We start from the raw sequence: 23,087 nt of genomic DNA on the forward strand, positions 1-23,087 counted from the left end.
AACAAAATAATTGGACACTACTAAATTAACAAAAAACGAAATGGTGACTACTAAAATAAAAAAAATAAATAAAAAAAAAAACACATGGCTCAGGTACCACAGGACAGTCAGGCCACGTTCAGTTGAATAGGTGCTGTCTGTCTTTCGCAGAAGTGGAATTTACATCGCAACACATGAAAAAGTTTCACCTTCCAGTTCAATTTCGTGGACTGAACAGTGCATGGAGTTTGAAACATTGCCTAAATCTAGCATGCCACTACAGGAGTGTGCAAATCATATCACCCAACACCCGGGACGACAAGATTTGTGTGAAGGTGTGATAAAGATAGAAAAGGATCAATGTTGTAAATTGTAAAACAGTAGGTGGAAACTGGAAGGTGACTATATTAGGGGGAGCGCGTAGTTGCACGTACCCGGAAAGACTATTGCAATCAGCTGCAGGGCGGGCCTCTATTGGAGAAACCATGGCGACGGGTTGATTGCAGGGAGGAGTTTGTGGGTACAAAGAGGAAGCAGCTGCGTCAGTACGCCGCCTTGCACTGACGTGTACAGATGGCCGGAGCCTGTACTGTTTTGGTTTGTGTGTGTTTTGTGTTGTAGAGGAGGAGTGAGCACCGCGGAGCTATCGCCACAGAATATTATTGCACCTGACAACAGGGGGACAACAAGTTTTACTGTTCTACTTTTTTTACTAGTACTTTTTTTTCTTTCTTTGTCACAATGTTCTGTTGCTAGAAAAACTCCCACAGATTTCTACTGAGTCACGCAAAGTCCTGAAAAAATACTGTGGAAGTCTTGCACATACAAATGAAAATGAAAAAATGCGTAACTAAACGTATTTAAATTAATGCAACAATACTATTACATTGCCTTTGTTTACAGTAGGAGCCCAGTAAAGTTTGACTGCCAGCTCTAGGAAGAATATAAACAAAATAAAAATTACAAAAAACTTTAAACTATTTTATATGTAATGGTTTAGCAATGTGTTTATTTTTTAAAAAGTTGCTTAAATCGGGTGGTTGGCAGTAGGTTTGTAAAGCTATAGATTGACTTAATTATTTAATACAACTTTGCACTGTGAGACCGAATGGCCACTGAAATGCCCACAAAACAAAATGATTTCTCTTATCCAATTATTATCTATTTCTTAGCAGACGCCCTTATCCAGGGCGACTTACAATTGTTACAAGATATCACATTATTTTTACATACAATTACCCATTTATACAGTTGGGTTTTTACTGGAGCAATCTAGGAAAAGGACCTTACTCAAGGGTACAGCAGCAGTGTCCTCCACCTGGGATTGAACCAACGAACCGCCGGTCAAGAGTCCAGAGCCCTAACCACTACTCCACACTGCTGCACACACTGATTCAACAAGCGTAATCGCCGTTCTTCTGGATAATGTAGTTTACAGCGTCATCGCCATTCTTCTGGGTAATGTAGTTTAGAGCATCCTCGCCGTTCTTCTGGGTAATGTAGTTTAGAGCGTCCTCGCAGTTCTTCTGGGTAATGTAGTTTAGAGAGTCCTCGCAGTTCTTCTGGGTAATGTAGTTTAGAGCGTCCTCGCAGTTCTTCTGGGTAATGTAGTTTAGCGCGTCATCGCCGTTCTTCTGGATAATGTAGTTTACAGCGTCATCGCCATTCTTCTGGGTAATGTAGTTTAGAGAGTCCTCGCAGTTCTTCTGGGTAATGTAGTTTAGAGCGTTATCGCAGTTCTTCTGGGTAATGTAGTTTAGAGCGTCATCGCCATTCTTCTGGGTAATGTAGTTTAGAGAATCATCGCCGTTCTTCTGGGTAATGTAGTTTAGAAACCAAACCTTTAACCCAGGGGTTTCCAGTCCTGGTCGTGAGGGGCGATGTCTCTCCTGGTTTTTCTTCCAACTGTACCCTAAATTACTTAATTGGACCAATTAAGTGCTTATTAGAAGCACTTATTAGATACCTTTCTAAACAGCTGAGAATCTGAAGATTATTAAAAGAATGTTTTCAGTCTATGATGAAATATACTGTACGACATAGAAATGTCTCCATGTGTGTAATTTAGTGATCTCCTACCTAAAAACTGTAAAGGTATCCATGACAGCCACAACTCTCAGGAACTAGGATCAGATCAGCAGTGTGGAGTAGTGGGGCAGCAGTGTGGAGTAGTGGGGCAGCAGTGTGGAGTAGTGGGGCAGCAGTGTGGAGTAGTGGGGCAGCAGTGTGGAGTAGTGGTTAGGGCGCTGGACTCTTGACCAGAGGGTTGTTGGTTCAATACCAGATTGGGGACACTGCTGCTGTACTCTTGAACAAGGTACTTTACCTAGATTGCTCCAGTAAAAACCCAACTGTATAAATGGGTAATTGTATGTAAAAAAAAATGTGATATCTGTATAATGTATAATGTGATATCTTGTAACAATTGTAAGTCGCCCTGGATAAGGGCGTCTGCTAAGAAATAAATAATAATAATAAATACAGTGTCTGTTTTTGATTTTACACCAAATTGTGTTATCAGATAGATATAAAAAATACATATATATATAAAACTGCAGTGTACAATATTGAAGGCATATGAAAGAAAAGGTTTTTTTTTAAAATGTACACCAATTATTTTTTTTTAAAAGATTAATCTTAATTTAAAAAAAAAAAAAATTGGTACATTTAAAAAAAAAAAAAGTCTTTCTTTATATACAGTATATATATATATATATATATATATATATATATATATATATATATATATATATAATTTTGGGTAGGTACGCATTCTTGGTTATGTAAAGCAATTTAGTGTGCTCTCCAGTAATGCTGCGTTTTAAAATCATGGTATATACTGCACGGACAAAACCTACTGAGAACATACTGAAGAGCTGCACCTCATAATAAAAGGTATTTCTATTGGCCTGGTGCGTGACATCTGATGTAGTTTGAATCTTTTTTGTTTTGCCATGTGTCATGCACAAAAGTGAGATGGGCTCAGTTTTGGCAAGTATGATTGGACAGAATTACATTTTCTTTACTTGATTTCAGCAAGCAGAAATTATTATCAATCACTAATTGATTATGTTAATTGTTTAATAAAAGCAAAATCCTAAAAGTTCTATTGTATGTGTGTGTTTGTCTGTGTGTAAATTAATCAAGCTTCTTGTTCAGGAGGCTGTGTGGTCCAGTGGTTAAAGAAACAGGCCTGTAACCAGGAGGTCCCCAGTTCAAATCCCAGCTCAGCCACTGACTCATTGTGTGACCCTGAGCAAGTCACTTAACCTCCTTGTGCTCTGTCTTTAGGGTGAGATGTTGTTGTAAGTGACTCTGTGACTGATGCATAGTTCACACACCTTAGTCTCGTATCTTGTAAAGCGCTTTGTGATGGTGGTCCACTATGAAAGGCACTATATAAAAATAAAGATTATTATATGTATGTTGCACTTACATTGTTGTACATATCTGAAGATTCACTTATCAATATGTTAATAAACAGTTCATTGCTAATCCTTATTCTACACTATTCTGCAATACTGTTAATATATGTCACGGTCATCAATGTCTTAGCCGTGCAGGAGGATGTATGTTACTGCCATACTTGCAATCAGCTTTTTAGGGAAAATATTTGTCAAAATGCTAGCTAACCTACAAGAGCCAACATATAGGCTGTTAGAAATCATAGTATTAGATATAAACCTAGTGCTACTGTGGATATCCTCATCATGTAATGCTTTGTGAATCAGTGGAGTAATTTACAGCAGATATATGCTCAAACAACTTTGTTTTACTTTTCTACACAAACAGGGACTGAAATAAGACTCCTATTGCAAAGCAGTTTCACCCATTCCCGGTTTTCAAACCTGCTTGATTAGCCACAGTGTACGGGTAACAAGCTCAGGTAAGTCTTATTAAACTCATGGGGTCATTCCTTGAGGTAGTGCAAACAAACTGGAAAGCCAACAAGGCTGGGTACATGTTGAAGTAGAGGGCACAGAACGGTAAACTACAGAAGCATGTAGCAAGCAGAGAACCCAGGCCAAGAACAACCATTTGGTATAAAACTGAACGTTACTGGCGATACTGAAGTTGGCTTCTTATCCGCCAGCTTCTTGTTCAGCCGCTGAAGTTGGCTTCTTATCCGCCAGCTTCTTTATCAGCCAGCTTCTTAATCGCATTCCAGCTTCTTATTGTAACACAAATTGAATAAATAATGGGTATTTCTGCAGTTAAATCGCTCTAGGCCACTTATTTCAAAGTCGATTCTCACAGAGGGGGAACCCCTCTACATCCCATGTGTATTTACCCCGGCCCAAAACTGATTTTGTTACGAAAATAGCGGGCAAACATGGCACAGATGGTAAGTTGGCATGGGGTTTGGTACAGTATTTCAAAGTAGATATCCAATGGAAGCCCTGTACGTGATCCATATGTAATCTTCCCTGTGTAGAAATGTGTTTTCCTTTTTTTCTTATCTTGTCTGATAATCAGTTTTTAAGAAATGCAACCTATTTTAGCCAACTGACTTTAGTACTTTTCCCATTTAAGTATATTGCTGTGCAAAAGTCTTAGACATGTTGCATTTTTCTACTCTGATGCATTATGAGCATCAACAATTTACTCAAAGCCTCCACTAGTGTTTTCTACTATTATAACAACCTTGACTTGCATAAAGAAGGAAAAACATTGAGTGAAATAGCTCGCATCACTCGATTTTCACGGTGTGGTATCCAAAGCATAACCAAAAAGTACAGAGAAACATCATCTGTAATAGACAGACCCAGGACTGGAAGACCCAAAAAGCTGTCTAACAAGGATGAGCAATACTTGAAGATAATATCCTTAAGGAATAGAAAGAAGACAAGCGTTGAATTGACAACAGAACTGGCAGAAGGCACAGGTGTCGCTGTCCATCAAATCAACAGTACGAAGGTCACTCTTGAAATCAGGACTTAAAGGATGTGTTGCAGTAAGAATACCTCTGTTAAGAAAGGGGAACAAGACTAAAAGGCTGAAATATACACAAGAACACAGAAATTGTACTATGGAACCCCTCTGTGAGAATCAACTTTGAAATAAGTGTCCCAGAGCGATTTAACCCCCGAAATACCCCAGTTACTTATTCAATTTGTGTTACATTTGATGCATAGGAATAAGAAGTTGATGAATAAGAAGCTGGCGAACTAGAAGCCAACTTCAGCAACGTCCATTACTGTGACATGCAAGACTCTTACCTGGCTGTATTGAGTAAAGGATGTTTCGTTCCGACAAGCTTCCTGGCCTACATGGCGACGTTACGCAGTTCATCACTCAGGAGACAGCGAAGGCTCAAGAACGAAGTAGCATAGCCTACAATCTTCTCGGCATCAGAAACAACTTTACTCCAGTTTGACGTAGAGGCGTTTGAAAAGAGACTGAGACTTCTGCATCCGTTGTTTAAATAACAAACGGAGGCAAATTCTATTTGACAGCATCATTAGAGACATGATATTTGACCGTTGACCACACGGTTGAATGTAATACCAGTATGTAAACTAGTACCTAATAATAATAATAATAATAATAATAATAATAATAATAATAATAATATGTCACAATTTATTATTATTATTATTATTATTATTATTATTTTTATTATTTTTATTATTTTTATTATTTTTATTATTTTTATTATTATTATTATTATATACGGCGACTTTGTTAAAATCCTGAACTATTTGTAAAAATGACAATCAGAAAAAAATAAATGTTGATTAGTTCCTGGGATACCTCAAAAGCTCTATCAACGCTAAACATCATAAAGAAAAACTCAAATACAATTCTAAAATAAAACCTAAGCAATGTGTTATAGCTAATGTAAACTTCACATAACTTACTCTGAACGCAGTTCACCAATGCCCGGCGGTCTTGTCAAAATACGTGATTTCTTTACTAGAGATTTTCCTTATCAGCATTTTTACGCGTGTTAGTCTGCGGAATGCCCTGAAATCAAACAGGCAATAAGCAGAGCCGTTAAAATGATCACGCCACTTGTTGTGGAAGCTGCCAGATTCTTGGACAAAACAACATACGTCAGGTCATAAATTAGATTAGAAGGCGTGTGTTGTGTTAACCCTTGAAATGCCGCAAAAGCAATTGTTGACAAGAGATGTTAAATCTGAGTAACGCATAAATGTTACGATATATTTCCACCCAGTACAGAACAATATTTTAGCAGCACCTGTGAATAAAAGCGTGAATGCATCCAGGACACGTCAACTTCACCTCTACGTTGATTGGGGAGTAAGGTAGGATTTTTAAATACAACGCAATTCTCTTTAGTGGGTCTTTCATAAAACTAAGACACAACAACATGTATACATTTCAGACTTTAAAAACTTCATTTGTTCGGGATTTACGTAAGCCTTTATACAATGTAAAAACAAAAAACAAAAACACACACACACACACAAAAATTAACAATTTAAATGCAATTCAGTGATATTTTCTCTGACTGACACAGTAAAATTTCCATAAATCATGCATCCAAAGTCCGAGTGTTTGTTAATAGGATGCTTGTGACAGCTTTATATCACTATTGTTATATTTACCACGTTTGACAAGGTGATGTGTCCCCCGTTGCATTAACAATGTAAATGTTATTGTATTCCTTGTGGTTTGGCAGGGATTGGACTAAAAACAAAAACTATCCTGCCACGTGAAGATGCGGCTAGAGTGAAGGAAACGGACAATCAATTAATCAATTTAGTTCCACCTGTGTAGGCATTTTTAAAAAAAAGGCTGCAGAAAGCCCAATCAGGATGGTAGGCTGTTGGAACACTTTGTAAAATAAGATGTTGTAGCAATGAGGCAAGGTTTAGTGGCTTCTGACTCTGTAAAGGGATTAAAGCAGGACAGAATCGCTGCAGAGTACGTATGTATTATAAGGCGTTTACCCGTTAATTTCCTGAAGAGGGCAACAGTTTGATTTAAAAATCACTATGCTTGTTTTTATGTATAGGACAACGGAGTGAAGCAGACGCAGGAATAAATCCTTTCATAGGCTCCCTAACACAAACTGGACAGGAAGGGAATCTACAGTGTGGTGTCAAGGTAATTGGATTTAGACAAGAAAACGCATGACTTTGAAGGAAGTTATGCTAATTACAGCATTGTTTTTAAAGGCAGTCTCGTTTTACCAACAATTCTTTCCTGCCCGCTTTAATTCCCCGGTTACCTATTCTGCATTATCTATTGTAATGTACGAATAGTCATTTCAACAGGGAAGCCAGTTGAGAGGAGCCTTTACCCTGGACTGCTGAAGGAAGTTGTTTTAAGTGATTACTACTTTTTGAGTGCTGCACCATGACCCTGCAATAATATACTCGATTGTAAACTGGCAGACTCTATTTTCAGATATTAAATAATTGCATTAATTATGAAGACATTCTTTAAATTGCATGGCATGCACGCTACAAAACGTTTTGTTTTCCAATACATAATGCATTTTGCGGCTGTCCTACACTGACACGCAGCATCTCGGATGCCTCATATTGGCGGTCCATGGCTGCTGTAGGATGATCTTCCTTGTACTAAAGTAATTTGCCTTGTTTTCCCATCTTCTTGCAACAGACCTTTTGCAATATATAGCTGGCAATTGCTAAAATAATGGATGGAGAAGCCTTTGTCCAGAATTTAGTGCATTCTAAGAACCACAGCAGAAGTCTCAGACTACCACTACCAGCTGAAGAATGGTTGAGATAGAAACAGACATAGAGAAAACATTTCTAAACAAACTATGGAAGCTGAAAGAAACACATTTTGCTTTACATATTTAATTCTGTAAAACATGGGTACCACTGAAATGCCCTTTTGGCCATGGAGAAGGAAGTGATGAGGGGGGAGTGGTTGGATTTGGTGGAATGGCTTCATTCAGACAAACTGCGAGGCAATCGTTAGCGCACATGGAAATTAATCAAGAGTGGAATGAGGAGGAAATGGCCTTCCTGGTATCAGCGCTTCATATTGGGTTACAGCACAAGCCCCTCCCATCTGTCTGGGTTTGTACTAAACCCCTCAGCTGCTGCACAGAGAGAGCTCGCACTAACTAACATACACATAGGGGGGAAAAAAGACAGAAGATGGCTGACTGTTTTGGGCATCGGGAACCTCCTTTGGCATCCCCGGGAATGACAACTCTTGTGCTTCACCTGTAGAAAAAAACCCGCTCCAGCCCATATATCGGGCAGTATCTATCGCAAATATTGACAGCAATAATAGAAAACATGGCAGAGATGGAGAAAGAAGGTAGACCCCCTGAAAATAAAAGAAGCAGAAAACCTACTCACCCGGTGAAAAGAGAAATAAACGACGAAATGAAGGTAGGGTTGACTTACTGTTTTATGTTTTTTCTTTTTCCAGTGCTGAAAATCAAGAAAACACAAAACGAGCTCGTCGTTTTCGCGGATGCACTGAGCGCGTCTCAGCTCCACCTCCTGTGCTGAAAACGGAGTCGAATTCATAAATAGTCTGCAATGTGGATAATTGACTAACTTTGATTTTTTTTTTGACATTGTCCGCAGCCCTGTTCATCCCCGTTATTTGCGAAAGTGATTGTCTATACATGGTCCCCAATTCCAAAAGCTCATAGTCGTCTTTGAACGCCACAAATACAAAGTACTTACTTTACTGGACGGCTTCACTGAGGATATGTACTGTATTTTCTATCATTAATATCCTTTGATAATCTAATATTAAATTGTCAAAAATAAGAAGTTACGGGACAGCCTGTAGAAACTATGCAAATGCTTAAATCCTTAATATTTAGTTTTATTTATCTCCATGCCTTGGAGTTAGCAGATCATACAGATAATAAGCGCCAATGTCAAATCTTAGCGTGGGGGGAAGCAGAATGCTCCTATTTTTCACCTTTTCCAGCAGGGACTAGTGTAAACGCTGTCGTGCAGAGCAGTGAACCGATGCCAACCCAGATGCGCTCGAGCAGTAGTGGCACCTCTGTTGGCTCAGGCTGGCACCCCCGATGTGCTGGTATGGAGCGAACGCTCTGGACAAGGGCACATTGTTTCGCGTAGTGCGAAATGTATATATTTCAGTGCTACTCCAAGTTATGTTCTTTTTTTTTTTCTTCTTCTTTCGTTATCGAATTGAGCCAAAGTTCCAGCGATAAAGTGGAGGCTTTGTTACAGTGTTTAGTTTAGGTAACTGTCTGAATGTACTGTGACAGTTTATGGAATCCGAAGTTTAGAAAATACAGCTGTGGTGTAGTGAAATGAGTCTGCTGATTTTTATTTAGCTGGTAAGAGAAGCCCTTTTTTTGGATCCGTCTTGTTTATTAAATGTCATATTACTGTTTACAAGTGAATTGCATCATAAACACCCTAAAGCTGCAATTGCTATATTTTACATACATTACCTTTTATCATTTCACGGTTACTACTACTGTACTTAAACTATGACAAGGGTGTAACAGCATTTATATATAGACTAACAATAGTACTTGTGTTCAGTTTTGTTTACAGTATTATGGGTTGCATTGTTTAAAATTACCGGCGTTGGCACGGACTGAGCCCATTGCGTTAATAATTCACACACTTAATAATAAATGGGTAGCATTATAGACGGTATGTAAAATGTATTTAATGGCAATGTGTGCTGGAAGACTAGTTTCGTAAGAAATGACTACGGATGAAAAAGGGTATCAAGTAATTACCGTTACAATTTAATTATATACAAAAAACAAATACGGTACCCTGTGCGAGCCGATTTATACTGGAACCTGTAATTTCTTCGGCATGAAGTCATTCTTAACGGGACAAAGTACACCACAACAAAATGTCAAAGGGCATCAGAGTAATACTAGACGAGCATATATTGTGGTTTTAAATAAATAAAAATAGCGGCTTCGGTTTAATGTGTAGGGCCTACTAAATACCAGTAATCGTTCATAAGGGGGGACATGGAAATTTGCTATTTTGTGTAAGCAATAGGAACTGCAGCTTTTCGTATTCCACGGGGTCTAGAATTACAAATTAACTAATTCTCATCAAAACATGTGAAATGTTATCCTGGTAACTGGTTGGGTATAAAGGCTGACCTGTGCTGGATCAAGTATTAGGTTTGGCGTGTTTACTTTGGCGGCAGGCACACTTCGTGGTTTGGGAGACAGTTGTTTTTAATATAAATGATGTTTGTCTGAGCTGCCGGGAAGAAACAAAATCGGCGTTGTGTGAAAAAAAAGGAAAATCATACATCTTTGCAGGCTGTTTTGCAGAGCTGTCAAGCGTCCTTGGTGGTTGATTTGTCAAAATGCAGCTGGGGGGACGGGACGGACATCTGACAACGCATTTCCCTCTAGTGTCTGGGCATTCCCTAAAGTGAGTGTCCAGAAGTATAGTATACAGTGAGATCATCCTGTAGAACTTGGAAAGATAGAAAAATGCATTTCAGCAAAGCCGTATGAAGAACAGGTTGTCATAAAGTAGAAGCCGTAAAGTGTAGTATTTCACAGCTCAAAGACAGTCCTCCAAGACCCCCCCCCCCCTCAATTGAGATTTAAGTGTCCTCCCAGAAGGGATACTTTCATCAGAGCCCAGTGGCTGCTGCTGCTCCACAATCTGAGACCCGAGCCTTGAAGAGACAGAGAAGGGATTCATCTGTAGCATTGCAAAATAGTCAAGTACTGTATTGTTTTCAGACTTGAACAAATTGTAACAAACTAACTCCAAACTGGAGTCTTATTTAAAAGGAGTCTTGTATATAAAAAAAGTAGTATGATATATATATATATTTTTTTTTTATTAAAAAAAAAAAAAAAAAAAAAAAGTACACAATGTGCTCTTGTGAGGGATCGTATCTAGAAAAACGAAAGTCTGGCTGTGCTTCCTTACTCTGAACTGCTTTCATCTGGACCAGTGTAAAATAAGACGTGGTAAGTAATCTGGGTAAGGCACAGAGAAAGGAATGCCTACAGTAATAGGCAGCCTAAGCTGTTAAAACTGAAATCTGAGCTTTTGTGGCAGATCAGATATCAAGGCTTAAGGTAGGGGAAATGGAAGAGATGCAGGGGAGGGAGGGGGAAATGGAAGAGATGCAGGGGAGGGAGGGGGAAATGGAAAAGTTGTCTTGGAAAGTGTTGGGAGTAGGAGGAGGGCCCCCTCGGGGAAACTTGGCTCCGGATTCGGGAATTTTATCATGGTGTACAGTGACCTACTCAGATTTCAGACCAAACTGGATCAGGTTGCTTCTCCTTGCTTTGCAGAAAGAAAGTGATTGCTCTACTGTTGTGGGGTTTTTTTTGTTTGTTTCTCCTCTCCAAGGGTTACAAAAAGGCCACTGCTTTACTGTTTAAAGTAGTTCTGGGTTTTTTGAATGACCCATAAAATTGCTTTAATTGTCAAGGGCTTTCCTGGTTAGATTCAGCAGCTTGATCAAACCCTATGTTGACAGCACAAAAGACAATCTGTTGGTATGTGCAGTTTGAAAATGTTGCATTGGCAAGGTTGTCACTGACCGTTCAGCAGCGAGACGACTGAGAGCCAATACGGTTTGCTGTTTGTATTGCCTAGGCGATTGTTTCCTTTTTTGTAATTTGCTGTCTTCTGTAAGTGACAGGGTAACAAATCTGAATTTGATACAGTGTAGTGCTATTCGTGCAAAATAGAATAAAGTAAGTGCTTGAGCCTGCATAGTTTTGCAGCTTACATTTCTGTAAAGAAAAAAAAAACTAGTATTTTATCCATAATGACCTTCGTAGCTTCCATATTTCATATTTTTTCTCTGATAGTTGCTTATTCCTTTTTAATTACAGCAATTTAAAGTGGGCCCAAATATATATGAGGGTTGATTTCAAACTAAAATGAATATGAAAAATGAAGTCTTATGAAAGAAATGATGAATGTATCAATTTGTTTGTAAATGTAGAACACCTCCTTGAGGCAATCTATTCAAAAACATTGGCTGTTGTGCACTAACAATGGGTGGTGCATCCTTACTTTTCCAATGAACATTGGTTCATTATTATTCAGCAACCTTAGCTACATTTTATAGATCTAATAAAAGATACTATCATCGTGACCAAAGTACTACCATTTACTACAGTATGCATGTGTGCTATATTTTTATTAATTCTTTAACCAGGAAAAAAAACCATTGTGCCGAGAATGAAGATTCCTTCACATTGATCAATGTTTAAACAGTATTGTGACAAGGTACTCGTGTCACGTTTGGGTTACTGCATTGCAAGACAGAGACATGGAAGTTGGAGTTGCACAGGTTCACAGGATTTGTTAAACACAAAACAAAGTAAACAAATGGGCCATGTGACACTACCAACGATGGTAACGCACAGAGGACATGTATAGAAGACGGCTGTAATTTCACGTCTCTAAAAACAGCAACCCTCTCAAGACAATCTCATCATACATTCAATCTGGGGTCAGAAACATCTGCACTTCGATAATTCTTGGAACCGACTCATTAAAATACATGTCGTCTTAGTCCTCGTTCTTGGTGTAGCTGATACATTTGGGTTATTTATCTAATGATGTTTCATATCCGATACTCTGGTAAAGACTATCCCATGCCATAGGGTTGCTACAACTAAATGCTGACCAGCCAAGCAAGGACCTTCTCGAAGGCACTTGATAAATAAGTGTAAGACTAGATCGTAAAGTGTATTTACCTAGCAACAAACCTAGGTAATCTGGCAACAAACCTATAACAGTTTTAGACACACAAAGTACACAATGTAATTGCCTTATACAATTAAGTGACATCCAATTTAAAGAAGCCAGTAACTGGCAGTGATTGGTTGAGGGTGGCATTCTAATACAAACGTGGCTGCTTTGCTCATTAGTCGATCCAGTTTTTTTTAATTGCTCGGCAGAAGCATGTAAAGATAAAGCATCACCTTAATCAAACAAAGGAAGAATACAGCTCTCTATAACACGATTTCTACTTGGAAATGTAAAGTTTTTTTCACTGTCAAAAGAAAACCCAGTTTTTGAGCTGTTTTCTTTGAACTAAAACATGCAGATCAAACTTCAGCAGTGGATCCAGCCAGATCTTTATAACTATCCACCAGAGGCTCTCCAGTCAATGAATAAAGGATTTCATTCCAAACTCCTAAATTTAGGTCCAAAAAACATTAACTTTAGTTGTTTTTGTATTAGCAACATCTTTAAATTCCAAAAATGTTGTTGTACAATATTGAAAGCCTCTTGGAGTTTAATTGTCTGAGCCAGAGTATCCAGTAGTATAAAGCACTGTCTCACCCGCATATAGATGATGATGAACTCCATTCAGATTCTGACACTCCTCACCAATATACAGTGAAAACAGTGTCAGACCCACGCTAGAGCCCTGTGGTACACCTTTTTTTCTTCTCGAAGACAGAAGACCACATACCTCCTACCTTTACCTGTTCTCTATCTGTTAAATAACTACGGAACCAGTCAATGGTTTTATCAGGCAAGCCCATTTTCCCCCAACCTATCGCACAGTAATTTGTGGTCCACAGTATCTAAAGCCTTGGACAGATCCATAAAGACTGCAGCTGCCACCTGCTTGCTATCCAACCCATTTGAAATGTCATTAACCACTTTAATCACTGCTGTTATTGTCCCATGGCCTGATCTAAAACTGGATTGGGGACAGCAGGTTGTTTGAGTCCGTAAAGGCTTTCAGCTTACCCAGCACCACCATCTCCAAACATTTTGCCAGAACAGGCAACAGTGATATTGGTCTGTAATTGGTGACCTCCATTTTGAGAGCCTCCCTTATATACTGGTACCACATGTGCAAGCTTCCACAATGTTGGTATGGTTCCAGTATTTAAGGATAGAGTAAACAAATGTGCCAGAGGACATGAAATAATATTACTAGCCAATTTTAGAAAGAAAAGCTCCAATTGATCAGCTCCAGCCCCCTTTTGAAGTAGCCAATCCTTGTAATGCACACACAGTTGATTGCTCCTCATTCTTAAAATCAAATTTAACAGTACCAAACATTTTGTCTATTAAAAGAAGAAAAATGTCTTGAGAGCTGAGAGGGATCATCTTTCTAGTACATACCAGAATTGCCATTAAATGCATTACTAGCTTGTATAAAATACTGGTTAAAGGCATTGATATTTCCCAGACCCTGAACTTGTTCAGCTTCAGTGTTAAGTTCTGTCGGTAAACCCTTTAAAGAGCAGGTACCACCTATATTCCGAACCACAAACTTTTTTTTTTTTAGGTTTTCCTCTAGATTTAAAATATTTAGACTTTCAATTTTTAGTTAACAAAGTACCCTGGTTTCTAAGTTGGGTATAGTGCACTCGGTTCTCATTGACAACTAATTAGTGCCGCCTTCCAGGCTAGATCTCTGGACTCCTAAAGAGCAATTAACTCCATGGTAATCCATAGAGAACATTGGCTACACACCTGACGTTGTTTAACTGGTGCATGCTTGTTGATAACCTCAGTAAACATACCTTGGAACAATCCCCATGTCTCCTCAACTGACAGGACCAGCTCTATTCTGTTCCAGTTCGGCATATTCAAGTCCTGTAGGAAAGCCTGGTCGTTTAATGTTTATTTTAAACTTCATTTATCCTGAGTTTCAGTTTAGGAATCTTACAATTTGTGATACAAAAACTGGCCTCATGGTCGCTCAACTGGCCAGATACCAGGCCCGCTAAGCAGACTTTTCTTGGTGTGTTTGTCAAAATAAGGTCAATTGTTGCTTTTTCAGGATCTTTAGAATTCCATCTGGTAGGTATGTTAATACGTTGCCTAAAATCATGTTCATCACATGATACTTAAAAATAATCCTTATCATTAAGTCAATGTACAGAACTCTTATTGTGTGTTTTCCAAGGTCTAAGCCATTACAGCAAAGGTGTAAGTAGCACATTCAAGCAATCGTGAGAGGTTATACCAGCTACTACACAATAATGATTATCCAAGAGAATAGTGTGCCCAGGTTTATTCACTACCCCATTGGGTGGGGGCACAGCTAATAACCCCAAACCTAATATGCTGATACGAACAGAAAAGGTGCCTAACGGGTGCCTCCTGGATCAGTAGAGTAGCTCCCATCTTTGATGTAATTGGGACACTCTCCTGTAAAATATGGTAGTATTATCTCCAACTTCCTTTTTTTAATATTCTGTAACTTGTACGAAGATTTTGTGGTATTCGTTCCTAAGAAGTCAATAGATTGCAGCATGCATAGTCAAATTTGAATTCTTTCTTTTGAAATGTCACAATTAGATGGTGCTTTGTTTCCGAATAGCTCCACTGCACTTGATATTTGACCAATAATAAACATGTAGATGTTTGTCAGAGGGTTTTGTGGATATGATAATGACCTCTAGTGTTTCAGTTGTCATTCCTTAGACTGTGCTAGCTTAGCAATTGGACATGCAAGTGCACCAACATGCAGCCAGTGATGCTGATGCCTGTGAACAGGAGCCAAATCTATTCATTTTAAATTAGCATCGCTTATTGCATTTAAAATACGATAAAGTGTGTCATATTGCCTTGACATGTCTATACATTTGTCAACCAACACCAGGGTTTGGCATTTTTCTGTATCCAGAATAATGACAAAACGGCAAATTTGAATTGACTATAATATATATATATATATATATATATATATATATATATATATATATATATATTAGTACTTTTATGAAGATTCCTTCACATTGATCAATGTTTAAACAGTATTGTGACAAGATACTCGTGTCACGTTTGGGTTACCGCATTGCAAGACAGAGACATGGAAGTTGGAGTTGAAACACTGGCACAGGTTCACAGGATTTGTTAAACACAAAACAAAGTAAACAAATGGGCCATGTGACACTACCAACGATGGTAACGCACAGAGGACATGTACAGAAGACCGGCAGGCAGCAAGTCTTCGTCGAGAGCCTGTCTTTAAACAATCATTTGATCAAACATAACTCCAAAAAGCACACAAAACAAACCGGTTTGCACATATAAATTACACCAACACTAATTTCCACCCTGTGTAGGGCAATCACCCTGCTACAGGTATGTTTAAAATAAAATTGTAAAGAAATGAAAAAGAAAGAATGTACAGTTACATGCTGAATACAGTAATTTACATGTCCTCTCTCTTGAAAAAACTATCCAGCGTAGATTGCTCCTCACACCCGTTGCCTGGTTGCAGTTTGTGTGAAGATGACAGATAGGCAACGATTGCATTCGTCATGAATGATTCGTACTACAATAGACGACATCTTTGAATTAGTCAACCATGGTGTTTGTTTTCACTGCGAGAAAGTTCAGCGTCAGTCAGAACTGAGATCGTTGTATCCGGGTCGATCCTGTACGTGATCGTTCTAATAGGGCTAATTTGCATTGAAAAAAATTGGTTCTTGCTGTTGGGATCGTTAAAAACAGATGTTTGTTATAAGCAGGGTTTGTTATAGTGAAGTTAGCCTGTATATGTAAAACACTAAGCAGGTCCAAACATGATGTTCCTATAGTATCAAATAGATATCTAGGATGTCAGTTTTCTGTTTCCAGCATGTTTCGCAAGCCCTGGTTCCTTCCTGGCACATGGAGTACTGCAATGCCATTTGATTAGCCAGGTCGATCAGAACATGCAGTACACATCGTTGCCCTGGTTATCGGGGATTTCTCCCGAAATGCTCTGAGGGGTGATTCCAGACTTTGCCCATCCTGGACCAGCTGATGAATTGCACTGGTGATGAGGCCACTGGTGTTCTCCATAGTGCCTCAAAAGCAAAGGCACTCTTCTCTAACAATTGAGTGCCATGAAAACTATAGAGCATAAAGTAACAATTAGAAACACCTGCTGTGAAGGAAATGTATTATTATGATGATCCAAATAATAGGGGTTTTATGTTTCAAAGTTAGCCACTGTTGAAGTAGTTGACTGTGTTGGGAAGGTTAAGCCCTAACCATACTGACAAGTTCAACCACCAAGGCTATTTCCGGGTTTTATTGCAATTAGAGAGCTGTAAACTGCGTCTTTTTTGTTGCCTGATTTATACATTTAAATAGCAGATTTAGCTTTTTAAAATCTTGTTGTATCTGCATGTTCCATGGATTAAGGAGTGAGAGAAGTTTGATTAGAATTTAAAGATGCCGCAGCACTTTTGTATCTCTGATACTTTTTTTTTGTACTCCTATTGAGATACAGCAGACAGGTGGGTGCACAACATACTCTCCTCACCCTGGTTGGTGATTAAACACGGAGGTGCTGATATAAGGATAGGCGCAATGCAAACAATTGTGCCTACAAAATCCAAGTTGTCTAGCGGCCAGGCAGTTAGTTTGGACTATAAGTTTAAAAGCAATGAAAATTACTCAACTTGCACAAATAATGAGCCGCAATCATGATAATGAGGGTCAAAATAGCAGCTATGCTTACAGCCCAGGGGTGAGTTAGGAGTGCAGAGAGCAGTAGGCGCTGTATGAGAGTTTACAGATCTTTTTAGGTGCATACATGAGGGCACCCCCACTGTGGTCCAGGCAGTGAAACAACTCTTCAGGATGCCAAAAGTTCTCGCGATGATACGTATGGTTGTAGCGAATTTTGAGCTTCGGTTTGTTCATTGCTCAATAGTGTCATCAACCAGGGTTGCAGGCCATAGCCGCTATCCCCCAACATAGAAAATTGCGTCCTATTACGTTTATAGTTCGGGACAATGCGAAAATTACATTTTTGGGGAGTCCATTGCTGAAAACTTATATTAAATAATGCATTAACATTTTGCCATATAAATGATGTATATACAGCTTTTTTTATTTAGTCTTCTAAAATCAATTTCAAATGTTTTGGTGCATTTTTAAAACTGATTCCTTACGATATGCTTTGATTAAATTCATATTAGATACTGAAATAATTTGTTTTAGTAAACCAAACTTTACTCTTAAGGTAAATAATTTAATAAAAAATCTCACAAATGTGTGTTCCGTCAAGGACATTAAACAGTACTTGGATAAGATAAATCACCATCCTATGTTACTGACTTTACCCTCTTTTGCCAGCCTGTTGCAGGAATGTTTAAAGCTGTCCTGAAACGACTTACTCAGTTTTGGCTTGCTTACATGTATACACCTGGGGTTCTGAAGAGCGTCCTGCTGTGGTTTTGTTTTTTTAGTCATGCTTTTTCAGCTGAGACTGTCCGAAGCCTACAACTCTCTCAGAACTATCAAAAATGTAAATGAACAGTCCTGTTAATTCCATGTGCAGTTGTCATTGTATTGCATTTATAGCTGCGTTGTGTTCATGAAGAATCACTGCGGTGTGAAATGCTTAAGATGTTCCCTGTCCTGTCCTAATTTTAATTAATATCTTTACAGTGAATTATCTGCATTTGTTACAGGTGCATAGAAAATACAGAATGCGTAAGCTCAGGCCTCTAGGTGGCATCTGATGGAGTAGAACAGGGGTGGGCAAAGTTTTAGGACTGAGGGCCACATCAGGGTATGGAAATTGTATGGTGGGCCATATAAATGTGTACTTAAACAAACCAATCATGTTCAAACAGACACAAAACAATTTTGTGGTAAAATCATCATAAAATGGCATCATTGAGTTGTCTTTTGATTTTACGTGCTCAGTTATGTTGCCCCTATCTCAACACAAATTATGTGCATCGCTCACAATTCTCAGTGTGCTGCACTACATACGTTTGGTAGTTTTCCTGTTTATTGCTGTAATGAGCTTTTTTGAACCACCAATGTTTCTTTATTAAACTGTTGCAATTACCAAACATATTCAAACCATTTTAGCTTAAAAGTAAACCACAAATCAATGTTGTTGTTAATTGATTTAACTCTGAAGAACAGGTATTAAAATAAAGGTAGATATTGGGGGGGAAACATACAACCTTATTATTATTTTAGATATATCATCATAAAAATGCATTACAAGAAAAAAGGAAACAAAACATACCCCCTTTTTTTCACTCTCTTTGCTGTTAATGTGAACAATGCAGTTGGTCGCCCTTCTTTACGATGGCATCAAAGTCCGGTGCTGTCCTTGTTGCTGAAATCCGCAAAACAGAGCTGCGATGCTGGTCAGTTAACTGAGATCTGTAGCGAGATTTGTTGAAATTCAGTAGTGAAAATGTTTGTTCGCACACATAGGTGGAGGCGAACAACGCAAGAATTGTCTGGGCTACGTTGCGGATATTTGGGAACTTTGTTTCATTCAAAGAGGCATAAAACTTGTCCAGTGTTTGTGAATGGTACTTTTCCTTCACAGTGGAGTCGCACTGGAGTTCGATGAGCTCCAGTTGTAATTCTTCTGGTGCTTTCTCGTAGTCAAATGAAAGTGGGCATGACACCAGCTCCAGTGTCTTCTCGATCTTCTCAAAGTCAGAGAATCAACGAGAAAATTCTCCATGCAGGTCACTCAGAATGTTGCTGTACCTGTCTGCCCGCTCCGACGACACTTCCAAACGTTTAAGTGTTGGAAAGTGAGCGAACAGTTTGCTCTTCATTTGTTTTGAAAACAAAATGAGCTTGACTTTGAAAGCTTTCACATTGGAATACAATTCGTGAACAAACACATCCTTGCCCTGCAGCTTCACATTAAGTTAATTTAAACGTGCCATGATATCCACACCAAAAGCGAGGTCGCACACCCAGTTTGAATTCCTTAATTCAGGGAAATCGTTTTCTTTCCCCTGCATTTCCAAGAAAATGCTAATTTCATCTCTAAGCTCCCACACTCGCTGCAACACCTTTCCTAAACTGAGCCAGCGGACATTCGTATGATAAAGTAAGTCCTGGTGTTCAGCATCAGTGTCCTCAAGAAGGGAAATGAATTGCCGATGATTAAGCCCCCTTGCTCTAATGTAGTTCACTATTTTCACTGCTGTGTGAACAACGTGATCTATGTCCAGAACATTTTTGCAGAGTGCCTCTACATCTTTTACTTTGTCCTCAATTCTTTTTAAAAGTCCTATGTTTTTCCCAGTTAAATTTGGCAATCCATCTGTGGTCACATTTGCGAGTTTACTCCAGGGGAGCTTCAGACGTTCAAGGCAACCAGACACCCTCTCATACAAATCCAATCCCTTTGTTGTGCCTTTCATTGATTCCATAGATAAAAATTCCTCCGTGATTTCAAATTTGTTATTAATTCCTCTCACAAAAATCAAGAGCTGCGCTGTGTCCTTTGTCAGTACTATCATCGAGAGCTAACGAAAACAGCGTGAAGCACTGTGCTTTCCTGTTCAACTCAGAGGCCAAGTCTTCATCAATTACTTCAATACGGTGAGTTCTTCGTGACAAACTAATGTTCTCAAATGTATTTTTGTATTCAGGACACAGCATGCCAGCAACATCGACCATGCATTGTTTCAAAAACTCCCCTTCAGCAAACGGCTTATTTTGTTTAGCTATCTTGAATGCCAAAACATAACTTGCCTTCGTAGTGGCTTCCTGAACTGCAGCTTGTCGCACAAAAATGTTTTGCTGAGATTTTAAATTAGAAGCGAGTTTCTGAGCTTTTCTTGACTTTTCTTCTGTTGTTAAGTTGCTGCCATAATTAGGATGTTTCGTTGTAAAATGGCGATTCAAATTGTACTCCTTGAACACAGCGATGCTCTCTTGACAAATCAGGCATACAGCCTTCGAGTCGACGTTTGTGAAAAAATATTTCTCAATCCACTCCTTTTTGAAAACTCGACACTCACTGTCCACTTTTCTTCTCTTTTGAAGTGCTCATTTTTCTTCAGAAAGCATAAAAACAAAAACCTAGCTGCTGCAATTCAAACGGTTGTTTCGCAAGCTTGCATGCACTCTAGCAAAGATGAATAAACGTCATACACATACTGCGCCCCACGTGAGACGTTGCAAAGCGCTTTGTTTTGGCAATGCAATGTCGTGTGTCAGTTGTGAATTAGCCTAGTAAATTAGTTATTTCTAACCCAAATCAATCAATAACATGGATCGATTTAATGGATTTTTATATTTGTACTATTTATAGTAATCTAGTACTTTTATTGTTAAAACACAAGGAAGCTCGCGGGCCGGATGAAAAGCTCTCATGGGCCGGATCTGGCCCGCGGGCCGTAGTTTGCCCACCCCTGGAGTAGAAGAATAAAAAGGGAGCTCCTTACTATTATAGAATAATCTCTTGCAATCCTCCATATTTAGCTGAAAACTAATTTCCAGTCCAAATCAATATAGATCAGTTTATATTTTATTTGATAGTTTTGACATATTTGTTTGTTTGCTTTATCGTTTTCATAGTTGGGTTTTTTTTTTTTTTTTTTTACGCATGATGCCGAGGCCTCAGAGGCCAGTCACAGAAGGCCTCGTACTTATCGAGTCTGATGATCGGGATAGTGCCTCCCCACGCCCTGACCAGTGTGATGCGAATCCCGTAACATTGGAGAGCATTCGACTAGTTTTCAGAGGGGAGATTGAGATATTGCGAGCTGAAATTAAATCGGACATTGCTCCATTGCAATCTGCATTGTCATCCTACTGCGAGAGAGTAGACGAGGTTGAGGCAGCAGTTACAAACATAGACACCCATCTTAACACCATGGAAACAAACTACGCAAATCTACAGGCTATGAATGAGAAAATGCAAGCGAAAATTGATGATCTGGAGAATCGTTCAAGACGTGACAACCTTCGTGTTGTCGGGCTCCCAGAGGGCGTGGAAAAGGGCAATCCAACCGAGATCATGTCCAATTTCTTCTTTGAGGTCCTTGGCCCGCTGGACCTGGAATCCCCGCCCTCTTTGGAAAGGGCCCACCGCGCAGCTGGAGCGAAGCCCGGGGCGGATGAGCGTCCGAGAGCCATGATTTTAAAAGTCCACAGGTTCCAGGTAAAGGAGCGGATACTAACTAATCTTTCATGGGAGCAGAGTTCACATCTTTCCAGATTTCAGCGTGGACATCGTGAAACGGAGAGCCTCATACAACACTGTGAAAAATCAACTGAGGGCCGCCGGGGTTCGGTATGGCCTGCTCTACCCTGCCCGACTGCGTGTATCTTTCAATGGAACAGACCAGGTATTCCTCACGCCGCAAGCCGCAGAGAACTTTTTCTCGAACGTGATCCAGCCAAGGCTTAATAAATAGCTAAGTGTTGTTATTTAATGGGGCCGAAAGTTCGCAATAAGGTACTGTGAATTATCGGTGGATGTGTGTTTGATTTAACGCAGACGTTTTATGCTTTTGAGGGAGTGGGAGATAAGGAAAGATAATAATAAATCACTGGTTTATTCTCTGGGGTTTCTGTTCCACCCCCCCCCCCCCCCCCCGATTACTACACCTTAAAATGTTTGTATATTATTCACGTACTATGTTGTGAATTGCTATATAGATAGAGGCGAAGGAACAGACTACAGTTCCCAGTAGCACTTGCTTACTTAGACAGAGCAGCAGAGAGACTGGCGTGGTCTTGAGAACAGTGCTTGCAGCTTGGGTTATTTTGCGGTGCCTGGTCCACTTTGCTGGGCGTTGTTCACATATTCCTTAACCTATCTGTCAAAATTGAATACGTATTTACATATAATAACATGTTTGCAAATCGTGTTATAGATGGTGAGGCTCATTCATTCACATTCATGATTGCTCTATAGTACGTATGTGATAGACTAGGTGCGTTTTTTTTTTTTTTTTTTTAACATGCAAAATTGAGTGGGTTTCATACATTGCAAAATGTTTGTTTTTTCTTGCAAAATTGAGTGGGTTTCATACATTGCAATTTATTTACTTATTTTATTAATGTTCGAAGGGATGGCAATACATTCTTATGGATTCATTACTTAAGGATTGCATTTGTTCATAGATATAGTTCAGCTAGGGGTCTCCTGTTAGATTGTCCACAGAAGACTAAGTGTATCTTAGGTTAACCTAGCACTCTTGCAATGTGGGTAAGCTGCCACCTTGTTTTAGGTGGTATTGGGGGGTGGGGGGGTTAGGGTTCTGTTCTTTGTGTCTTTCTACTTATCTCTTTTCTTTTTCCTCTTTTCTGTCTCTTCTCTTTTCAGCATGCTTGCCAGCTGCTGTAGTGCAGAGGCATCCTGAATATGGGACTCTACATGGGAGGTTAATTAATATTTCGCCACTGATAATTACAGTGTACAATTTTTTTTATCTACCTTCT

General features: G+C 39.2%; 2 protein-coding genes across 8 annotated transcripts in view; one reads left to right on the forward strand and one right to left on the reverse strand.

The window, feature by feature from the left end:
• LOC117402861 (all trans-polyprenyl-diphosphate synthase PDSS2-like) overlaps positions 1 to 5,977 on the reverse strand; it is a 44,402-nt gene extending 38,425 nt beyond the window's left edge. For all 4 annotated transcript variants that reach the window (XM_059024642.1, XM_059024640.1, XM_059024644.1 and 1 more), the window contains exon 1: positions 5,841 to 5,977. The gene's annotated coding sequence lies outside the window, so the exon portion shown is untranslated. The remainder of the gene's footprint in view (positions 1 to 5,840) is intronic.
• A 106-nt stretch (positions 5,978 to 6,083) lies between these two features.
• LOC117402200 (sine oculis-binding protein homolog) overlaps positions 6,084 to 23,087 on the forward strand; it is a 76,194-nt gene continuing 59,190 nt past the window's right edge. The window contains exons 1-2 of one of the 4 annotated variants that reach the window (XM_034003114.3): positions 6,084 to 6,251; positions 6,965 to 7,056. Coding sequence is in view for 2 of the 4 variants with exons in the window: in XM_059024636.1 (XP_058880619.1) it covers positions 8,229 to 8,324 (96 nt within the window). In the remaining 2 variants the exon portion in view is untranslated. Of the gene's footprint in view, positions 6,252 to 6,835; positions 6,874 to 6,964; positions 7,057 to 7,507; positions 8,325 to 23,087 lie in introns of those variants that run through there. The other 3 variants (XM_059024637.1, XM_059024636.1, XM_034003111.3) reach the window with 3 other exon arrangements.

The sequence above is a fragment of the Acipenser ruthenus genome, chromosome 5 (genome assembly GCF_902713425.1).
Source record: "Acipenser ruthenus chromosome 5, fAciRut3.2 maternal haplotype, whole genome shotgun sequence".
NCBI lineage: Eukaryota > Metazoa > Chordata > Actinopteri > Acipenseriformes > Acipenseridae > Acipenser > Acipenser ruthenus.